Here is an 11,407-nt window from a genome sequence, read left to right as displayed (position 1 = left end):
TCGAGGATTTTTTTTTTTAAAGTCATTTCTCCCTCTCTTATTTAGGAAACAGTGAACATATTAGAATCTGCTTTGTTTACCTTTGAATATATGTAAAAAGAGGTATCTTCATATTTTATTTGCTTTTGGAATGTCTAATTAGATTTTTTTTAGAAAGAAATTAAAAACAACATAGCTAAAGTCTAAAACAAAGAAGAAAATGAAATGAATTTAAATTTCCAGGATTGTAGTATATTGTACTGCAGTCAGAGTGCAATCAGTAATAATATATTCCAAGGCAGTGATAAAATAACTGTCATCCTACAGAGATTGATGATTTATAATTCAGAGTAGCTAGCATGACCAATGTGAGAGAAGCTGGGATTGCAATGTATCACTCTTTGGAAGATACAAGTTGTCCACTTATATTTATATAATAGACTTGTGTTGGACTAGGAGGGCTATGATAGCAGTATTCCAGTATTTTAGAGGCTGTCATAAAGAGGAGGGGGTCAATTTATTTTCCAAAGCCCCAGAGGGCAAGTCAAGAATTAATGGATGGAAACTAATCAAGGAGAGAAGCAATGTGGAATTAAGGAGAACCTTTATAACAGTGAGGACAGTTAACCAGACAGTTTGCCTTCAGAAGTTATAGGTGCTTTATCACTGGCAGTTTTAAAGAAAAGACCAGACAGTCACCTATCTGAAATGGCATAGGATCTCCTGCTTGAGAAAGGGGCTGGATTAGAAGATCTCCAAAGTCCCTTCTAGCTCATTCTGATTCTGATTCACTCATGCTCCAAAGACTGATCACAAACTGAATTGGGGAAATATAATGTCTTTCCATTTCTTGTCATCTGCTATATGTTATTCATTTCTAATTGCACTTTTGTTGTTATACCTCTAGTCATAAAAATGATTTTCTGACGCTGAAGACATTTGTGCTGATGTGTTTCCCCAAGCTGGTAATATAAGCAAAAAGAACTTGGAATGAGTGAGCATAACATGAGTTTGTAGAGGCCTTCAAGAAGGTAAGATTGTCTATTCAGAGGACAGCTTCTTTCCAGAATCTCAGCAAGAAGACTTTCCCTTCAACTGCTATCTAAGATTTTTAACCAGAAATGCTAAGAATTCATCTAGGAGCTTCTGAAAGCAAAATCTGTGTTCATCTACTGAAGTGTGTTTCTCAAGCTAGAAAACTTCAAAGTATCAGCCTAATGAAACTTTAGACCCTATTACAGTATCTTTCCCTAACCAGTTAAGAAAAAAAAATCCTAGTTGAGTCTCAGAAAGATAAAAATAATGCAACTGAACTCTTTCGGTTAGGAATAATATTTGCATAGCCAATAACAAAGACCAAAACACAACATATCACAACTTAGCCGGTGGTACAAATAGACACTTAGTTAACCATAAGTAGGCTTGTATAAGAAACAAAAGGAAATAACTGTTTTCATGTCCCCTAAGATTACATTTTTATAATGATTAATTGGATAACTCACAGGTGTTGATATTGCACAATTATAACCTTCCGAGTTTAAAAGTTTACATATGGAAGCACATCAAAACACCATGTTGTGATTTGCTTTTATATAAACTAGATTTCATTCTATGTCTGTTACGCATGTTTCTCTCAGGGACATACACACACGCACACACACACAAACACATACAAGGCAAAGAAAATCTGGAATCAATGTCTTTTATAATACTGACAAATCATGAGCACTGGGTCCCATTCTAGATAAATCTTGATTTTACCAGGCCAGAAAACATCTATTCACACTTCTCATTCTCATTCTAGACCTTCAAGAAAGAAAACTACAGCAGACTCATTTGCTTTTCATGTTTGACGCCTCCATCCCTTTGGATGTGGATTATAGTTGGAGTCAGACATTGATAGACAATAATCAGACCTGGATTCCATGGAAATCATACCAGGATCAGTTTGGGCACGTTGGCTACAATATGCAGGCTGAAGACGGGAACCATAATGGCCAATGGAGCTAGGAGCAGACATTGAGATCTTGGCAGGTAATGTGGCCACTGAATAGCTCCTTCCAAGTGAAGCTAATTTAGCATGGACACTTGGAGCTGGATGCTCATAAGCCACCTTTCTCTTCCAGTCATCAGGTGGTGTAGATAATGTTTTCCTACGAGCCGCTGACATGACATTTGCAACTATAGATTCTTGAATGGTTTGGGGACCAAAAGCATCATCCACAAATCCAAGGGGAGACTTAGCTGCTGCTTCCCAAGGAGTCAGCCTCTTCCCAGGCTTGTCAACTGCTGCTGGTGCTTTGGTAATATAATCAGGAGTGGATTGGAATATCACAGGAGATACTGGGGACATGGATCTGGAAGAAGTGGAAGGTAGCCATCCAGGAACTGATAAAGATCGTTCATGGGCCCTTTCCTAGAAACAGTAAAATTTTAGAGTTATTATATTCTTGAATATTAGTGACAAAGATTCCAAAAGTAGAGCAAATATATACATATATATATACAGTATTTATCTGAAGTAGTAAGATTGCTTTTTTAAATACCTAAGTAGCTTTTCAGTGTTATAAAAATTAAGCATTCTGTAAAACATTTTTAAAAGCTGGTGCATTTTTGTTGAAAAATATGTTCAAAGGAAAATATAATTTCATATTTTTTTTCTTTTTTAATGAAACTATCTCCAGAATCTGTGATCAGCTATTATTAACAAATTCAAGAAAGCATTAAAATAAGAAATCCAAATATCAGTGTCAACAACTAGTGCATTTTGGGAGATAGCCTAAGGTTTTATACTATCTAGTCCATGGCAGTGTCACATTCAGTCAGGAAACAAATGAAGAGCAGAGTTGCACTGACAGTAGTATATTCTAACTTTAGAATGGCATATTCTACTACGATATACCAATATATGGAAACAAATCAATATTGATGTTTTCTGTTGTTTGATTTTTGTTTCATTTCTTATGCTAGTCTTTGTAATAAAGATGAATTAATGAATTAGTGTAACAAACTACAGAGTTGTCACTGTCTGGTTCTGTGACCTTTTTTATGGAAGCAAAGAAAATACTGGAAGGTAAAAATCATTGCTTTAAATATCAAGCTATGAAAATCTAAAAATAAATTGTAGACACTATCTGCAATCTAACATTCTAATTTAACATTGCGCAAGCATTACTGTTCTGATGCAACATTGCCAACAGATCATAACCCAAGGTCATCATGTCAAGAGATGATGATATCATGTTATATTTTTGTTGCACTGTTGCATCAGCTTAAAACCACAATTGTTAACCAGACTGCTTTAATGTCCCACATTTACTTGGGTGGCTTTACAATTGCTTGATCTAAAGGTAATATTAAGAAAATGGCAGATGTTGTGCTGAAATGGTCAATAAAGTCTACAGTATTATGCCAGTTACAGTTTATAAGATCTTAAAACAAAATGTGTAACTTGTTAACCCAGTTTATAATCAGAAGCACCAAGAAACTAGAGCAATAGGAGGTTGAAAAAGAATATCAAGATTTTCCTAGGTATTTTTCTGCTGCTGCTGATCATTTTCTAATATATTATTTCTAAATAAAAATTTGCATCCAACTTGCCTTTTGTGCTTGTCTCAGTGCCTTAAAAAATCTGTTCTAATGTTCTTTGTTTCTACACTGTTATATAAGCAGCCCTGAAATGGAAGCACTTACTCCGGGCTTATTAATGTACCCCGGCTTTAGAAAACCTGTAAGCAATTCTCATTCTGGTCTGATGACCCATACCAAGATTTGCAACTTCATTGCTGATCTAGTTTTTAATAACTGTAGAAAATTTTCTTGGCAGGGAATGGATGCTTGAAAGAAAGAATTGTCTTATAAATAATGGCAATAATACTTGTAAATCAGGTTATTGGAATGAGATCTCAGCAAAGGATCAAAAGGGTAAACAAAGGCGTAGCACCAGAATAGTCACATTTTCATGGCGGTATCCACCTGAACCAAAAATAGTAGCATGTTTTGCAAAAATTAGCTGCATGGCTTTCTTCATCCTGTTCAAACTGATGATAAAAGGCAAAATAGACAAAATTTGGCAACCTTATGAATTCTTAGAATATTAAAATAAATAAGACAGCAATTGCTAATACATTACAATTAAGATAGCTTGTGCATTCACAGCTTTGTTTAGTTCATAGTCATAAAATAGAATAGTGGCCATACTTTAGTAGTTTTCTATGAGAGAATCTTGGGCTTTTCAATGCTTCTTCCTCCATGGTTGAAAAATGGTTCTCTTAAAATAATAATGCTATATCAAGTCCAAACCCAAAAGCTGTTTTTAAATAAAATGAAAAAGAATTATCTATTTCAATCCATGATTTATTACTATTGTAATGCTCTCTATATGGGGCTCTCCTTGAAGAGCACTCAGAGGCTCCAACTGGTCCAGAATGCGGCCGCGCGGGTGGTTATGGGCGCAACCCGTTTTGCCCGCGTGACACCCCTCCTGCGCGAGCTGCACTGGCTCCCAGTGGTCTTCCGGGTGCGATTCAAGGTGTTGGTTACCACCTTTAAAGCGCTCCATGGCATAGGACCCGGGTACCTTCGAGACCGTCTTCTGCCACCAATAGCCTCCCACCGACCAGTCCACTCCCACAGAGAGGGTCTCCTCAGGGTGCCATCAGCCAAGTTATGTCGGCTGGCGATACCCAGGGGGAGGGCCTTCTCTGTGGGAGCCCCAACCCTGTGGAATGAACTGCCCCTGGAAATACGTAAGATCTCCGACCTCCGGGTGTTTCGTTGCGCATTGAAGACCCTGTTGTTCCGCCAGGCTGGCCTATCAACATAATAATTTTAATTGGGGTGTTTTAAATTTTTGGGGTTTTAATCCGGCCAAGTTTATTTAATTATTTTAATTTTTAATCATTGTTGTGTCCTGTGCTTTTTAAATTGGCTGTACACTGCCCTGAGTCCTTCGGGAGAAGGGCGGTATAGAAATAAAATAATAATAATAATAATAATAATAATAATAATAATAATAATAATAATAATAATAATAATTCAGAATTTTCTCTATGATCCATAGTTAAGGTTAACCACAGCCTTGGGGTTGATAGAATAAAAAAAAGATGTCTAATTAATGGGAGTAAACATTTAGACATAGTGAAAGGAGGAGATAGAAAATGGAAACACAAAACTTGAAGCTTATACATGTAAACCCAACATGGATTAACACTAGAATTACATCGAATTATGCCATTACTAATTTAAAAGACCACAAGCTTCCTGCTTGTAATAAATGCATTTCATAATAATTCAGTATTACTCACTTGAATTATGTTGTTTAAAGATAAGTAACTGTCTAGGTTGTACAATAAAAAGACATTCAGCATTGCCACCCTCTGGAAACCAAGAATAATATCCCACAAGAATGAATTACTTAGGACAAGATATTAAAGATTTTTTTTGCAAATGAGTGCAGTTATTGAAACTATTATTTTTGGTCAGAAATTAATTGGCAGATTATGTCAATTAATATATACATTAAGGCTAGCATAATTCTTTCGCTATTATTTTTTAAAAGAATCTTCTGCAATGATGACTTACAAGACACACAGCCATACCCTGAAAGAGTAGAGTCAGTCTCATATTTCTTAGAATTACATGATTTTTAATGACTGCATAAAACAATCTTGAAACATATCATGGAAAAATGATCTTGCAGTATTCTTGCCAGCACTCGCACCATTGTCTGATATCCTGGCATTCTAACGTTTTTAGAATATACTGGGAGATTCTTCTTTGAAAGGCCCAAACAGCTGAGCATCTCTGTAATTCAGAGAGCTCATTAGGGTATGGGAATGGATACCGTATGGAAGAAATTCTCTCTGAGGGCCATCTTTCTCTTTCAAAGTTGTGCTTTTCCCTGTGCCTGCAAAGAGACTCCTTTGTCTGCAAAGAGACCTTGCAAACAACAACTATTGTATTTACAAGACCTGATGGAGAAATGTTCATACAGTAAGCACATATAGCTTACCAGGTAGAAAGAGCTATATTTCTCCTAGATTTTATTGTGCCCCCTAGGAATTATAGTGATTTAAATCTAAAACACCTGTAGAAATGCTACTATCATAGGGGATAAAATAAATACTGCTGTGCAAGAATATTTGGCATTTCTAACATTTTGCACATCTCAATCTGTAACTAATTTATTCAGAACAATGGAATTTCTTTTCTAAATGTTTGCCTATACCATTTAAAACCAGAATGTGTTGTGAAGGTAAACTATTTTGAATTCCCCTAACCCTGTGAATGGCATGGAGCCATATCCGCTGGCATGTGCAGTGTCGCCCGGTCCTCTTCCGGGTTTCTGGCGTGCATGTGTGCGCGATGATCAGCTATTTTTTGCACGTTCGGCAGTGCCAGAAACCAGAAGAGCTGGTCTTCCATTTTCTGTTGTGCGCATGCGCACCGGCCAGCTGATCATTGTATGCGCATGCGCGCAAGTAACCAGAAGACAAGCTGGCCGGTGCGCATGCGCGTGCCAGAAACCGGAAGTTCATTTCCTGGTGCGCATGCCCACAAGGCAGTTTCTCTTCCAGGGTGCATCCCTGATGCGCACGCACGCATCCTCCCTTTTCGGTACTCGTTGCCGAAAAGGTTCGCCATCACTGCCCTAACCCAAACCACAAAAAATGATCATTAATATATATATATTTATTACATAATTTAATATTTAGTAAGTAATAGTAGGCTTCTTTGGTAACATAGCTGAATATATCTGATTGTTCCATTTAACAAATTAATGTTTACCTTTGCTTTATTTCAATTTGTCTTCCCACTGATTATCTATCTTCAAAAGTCTCTTCTATAAATCATGAAAGTGGATGGATGACTGATAGAAATTTTATATATTTTAAATAACTAATATAGCTTCCCGTTCTTCCTATTTGAATTAGACTCCTAATATAGCAATAGCACTTAGACTTATATACCACTTCACTGTGCTTTTACAGCCCTCTCTAAGTGGTTTACAGAGTCAGCATATTGCTCCCAACAATTTGGGTTCTTATTTTACTGACCTCAGAAGGATGGAAGGCTGAGTCAACCTTGAGCCTGGTGAGATTTGAACTGCCAAATTGCAGTCAGCCAGCAGTCAGCAGAAGTAGCCTGTAATATTGCATTCTAACCACTGCGCCACCACTAATATGACACATTAGATCATTTTAACCTTTTTTTCTGTGCTGCAACTCTAATCTAGATTAGTATTCTCTATATCTTCACATTAACACATAACTTTTCATGATATAAATAAAATAAATATGTCACTTCAATCTTCTTTTGCTTCACTCTTCTTTATAAATCACTTCTATATCTCCTTTCAAAGAATGTCCTTGAACAAACAAGTCTATCTACACATTTACCTTTGTAATTTCAATTAGAATGCTTTTCTCTTTTGCTTCTTTCATTTCTAGTGGAAAGTATATTTGGCAATCTCCAGATATTTTAGTCAACATCACCATAAATTATTGCCCTTGGTTGGGATTAATGAGAACGAAGTCTTAAATACTTGTGGTAATAGTAGCCTTGAATTTACTCACAAGTATTAGAAATGTGGTGACATTGTTCTGAATTATGGGTATAGATATCTCATGACTGTTTATACTTTCACAATAGAAAAGTATATTAGGATTTCTGTAGTTTAGGTAATCCTAAAGGGATTGGAAAAGTATGAAAGACTATGAGGGCACCAAAAAATACCCTCTGAATTCTATTGCTCTAATTTCTCTGTTAATTACCATTATCCTTTTACGATGAGAGGATTATTTTGGAAAAGTGTGCCATGAATATATTCTAATTGTATTGTAAAAATGAATATGTTATAGAACAGGGGTCTCCAACCCTTGGTCCATGAACTGGTTGGGAACTGGGCCACATAAGCAGCAGGTGAGCATGTGAAGCTTCATTTGCACACACGCAAGATCTAGGTTGACCGTACAATACCATCCTCCCTACTGCTGCCACCTGTCCATGGAGTCAGAAGGGTTGGGGACTACTGCTATAGAAGGTAAAGGTAAATGTTTCCCCTATCCAGTCATTTCTGGCTCTAGGGGGCAGTGCTCACCTGTTTCTTAGCTGAGGGAGCCAGAACTGTCCAAAGACATTTCCATGGTCATGTGGTCAACATGACTATACACCAAGGCGCATGGAATGCTATTACCTTCCCACCAAAGTGATACCTATTTATGTACTCTCATTTGCATGCTTTCAAATTGCTAGGTGGGCAGGAACTGGGGTAAGTAATGGGAGCTCACCCTGTTGCATGGCACTCAGGTCTCGAACCTGGGCTGTCAACTTTCGAGTTGACAAGTTCAGCGGTTAGCCATTGCTCCCCCTCCTATGCTACATGCTAAAGAACAGTAGAGTAGTTTGAAAAAAGACAACAATATGTTTCTAACACATAAAGGAATTTTCTGAGTTCAGTGTCACTGAATGCAGTAGCATTTTCCTACTTTTTGTGTTGTCAAGAAAAAATATCTTGCTCTACACCCAAAGGTGTTTTTTTCAAAAGGCAACTAGACTTTCTTGTTTTTTTCCTTGAAAATGTTTCACTTCTCGTACAAGAAGCTTCTTCAGTTCAGTTCTTACTTTAAAGCTTTCCTCCTTCCTTAGTGAGAACCTATAGAAAGCACTTATTTCACAAGCTCATATTTGTCAGAGACTGCAACATGAATGTTGGGTCTGCAAGAATTTGATGAGAGTGGCTATCTGGTATGTGTGCATGCTTAAATGTTAATTATTAATTTCCTCCACAATCACTTTCTATAGGCCAGTCTGCCAATTGGGTCTTTTTGTGTAATAAAATTGGGAAATAGGAAAGAGAGACACCTAAAGGAGCTCTAGTTGGAAAACACTCACTGCTTTATGACTATAAAGGTCCTTTCACAACATTCATTCTTATCATTCAGAATAATATCCAACTCCGATTTCACAGGTTGTCCTTATGTCATGCCAGCTTTTGAAAGAGTAGGATAAATATATACTGTATATTTCTGCATTTAACATTTGAAGCTTAATCATGATTTGAAGCTTAATCATGATTTGAAAATTATGTAGAGAATACTTTTGACAGAGCAACAGTGGCAAAATTCCACAAAGTTTAATAATTTCCACAACTCTCCAAAGTTTTTTGTTCCTTATCTTATTTTCTGGTTTCTCAATCTGTTTCTTTTCTAGTGAAATTATTACAAAATTGCCCCAAAATGTGAAAACGTGGATACGTCAAAAATAAAACAAAGCATGGCAATTTCTTGACAATTCAGAGTTTGAGAATATTCTAGAAAACCTTAAGTCATGATTTCTATTTTTCCTTGATACTTCTGTGCCTTTCAATAAGAATGCCAGTTCATGCTTATTGGAGTTCTGGTTAGGAGTGATAGTAATTGGTTTATTTAAACAGTAGGAACAGATACCATTCATTGAAGTCACTCACACTACTCAGCAGCTGGTCATGGCTTTCAGTCATTCCTATCCCTAGGCCATATTTGACCAAGAGGTGAGAAGCACTGTATTCTATTACCAATCCCCTTTGGGAACCATTCCCTGTGAAGTAAAATATGAAAAGCATTCTAAAGTTCTCTCTAACTCAGGAAGAGAACATGCTTTCCCAGGGCCATAGCAATATATAGGAGGCCATAATAGTGTTTCCAGAAAATGCTCTTTAAAAGTAAACATTGAAGTGACACATCCACAATATCTTCTTAAATAAATATTTGGCTGGTTATTTTGAAAAGAGCATTTAATAATTGTAAGTGTAATATTCTTTTTTAGGAAAAACTTGGAGAGAGATTACTATAAAAGACACCTTTATATAGAAGCAATATTTGATTCGAACAATTATGTTCAACAAGTTAAAACAAAATTTATTTTGCACACTTCTTTTGTGGACAAATCATGCTAAGTTATGAATGCTATGAATGAAGTCATGTCAGAATTGTAATTCTCAATAACTTGGTCAGTCAGTGGGCAGTGGGAGATGGGAGCCAGGATAAAAAAAAATCAAGACAGTGATCATAATCCTTTTGTATATTTCTTCATATCACACACAAGAAAGGAGTGGAGCTTTGGTTATAAGATCATGACTGCTGTTTTCACTTTTTTGGTTCAGTCACACTTTCAGGCCTCAAAGCATTCATTAATCTACTTCAGAAAGCATAGATTTCAATAAGAAAGCAATTCATGCTAACACATTACACCTTTTTAAAATAAATAAATAAGATCAGATCCATGTATCTACATTAAAATTTCCATGTGCATATTCACAGAATCTCGCCCTATTAGTTTCAATTCATACTCCAATTCTGACAGATATGATAAGAGCCATTCACCATACTCAAAGCTGAGGAATTCTCTAGGGAAGAGCTTGAGAAGAACAACAGAAATATGAAATTATAGAATAATAAAAAATACATAGAAGCAGAATGACCACCCTTGGGAGGATAAGCCACTGAAACAGAATGACATTATGGGTCAGCAGAACTGGGAAATTTTTCTGATTAATTCCTTGGTCCAGCATTTGGCAGAAAGACACAAGACTATAATGTTACTCCAAGAGCCAGTTTGCTAGTGGTAATATAGTTAAGTGACAGTTTATTCAGATTCAAGAATATGAATTCAGTGGAGTTATTGATCTACTTTAATGCAGTATTCTGAGTTATTTTAGGGAAGGGAGCAAATAAGGAAGAAAGAAAAGCTAATATTTTAAAATTGCAGATGAATATTTGGGAAATGAAAGAAAAATAAAAACAAAGAAGAAAGGAACAATTTTAATGTTAGAGAAAAATACAGCAAGTTGCAATTGGAAAATGAACAGAAAGATCTCAAGAGGATTAAAATATTGGTACTTTATAATCTTAGTTTGTGTTGAAAAGAATCCTCTGTATACATTTCTGTGCAGAATATGTTGATTCATTTTAAAAAGATAAACAATCACCCTTGACTTCCAGTATTGGCTAATTCAGATAAAATAATTTATCTAAAGCCAACTAGCACTTGGAACACCAGACATAGGTCCTGTGGTAATTAAGATAAATACTTGATCAATATATTTAAGGCCAAAGTGCTAGTCCAGCAGTTTGTTTATGCAATATAGATAAAGATATGTATTGTCAAGGAATGCTTGATCTGCATATATAAAATCTTAAATCTCTTCAAAATGCATAACACTATAAGGCACATTTTGCAACTTTTTCCTTTTTAAATTTGATCTTCAACATGCCCAAATCTTCAATCTCACAAAGACAACCCCCCCCAATCTATACTATAAGAGGAAATGTTGTTCTCACTTGTCTTGTGTCCATAATTTCACAGTCTCCAGCAATCTGTTCACATAATATATTCTATGGCTTCCCTTACATTTTTCTTTTTAACCATGATGTCATGCCACCATGGT

General features: G+C 36.1%; 1 protein-coding gene across 1 annotated transcript in view; it reads right to left on the bottom strand.

The window, feature by feature from the left end:
- Positions 1-1,692: 1,692 nt before the first annotated feature.
- The window catches only part of SYNPO2 (synaptopodin 2), a 99,246-nt gene continuing 89,531 nt past the window's right edge, over positions 1,693-11,407 (bottom strand). Inside the window, exon 5 of the mRNA XM_070949219.1 lies at positions 1,693-2,395. Coding sequence (XP_070805320.1) covers positions 1,823-2,395 — 573 coding nt within the window. The 3' untranslated portion in view covers positions 1,693-1,822. The remainder of the gene's footprint in view (positions 2,396-11,407) is intronic.

The sequence above is a fragment of the Pituophis catenifer genome, unplaced genomic scaffold, assembly GCF_029215685.1.
Source record: "Pituophis catenifer annectens isolate HBS135680 unplaced genomic scaffold, rPitCat1.0.hap2 SCAF_8, whole genome shotgun sequence".
NCBI classification, from domain to species: domain Eukaryota; kingdom Metazoa; phylum Chordata; class Lepidosauria; order Squamata; family Colubridae; genus Pituophis; species Pituophis catenifer.
This window is presented reverse-complemented; position numbering and strand designations above follow the sequence as displayed.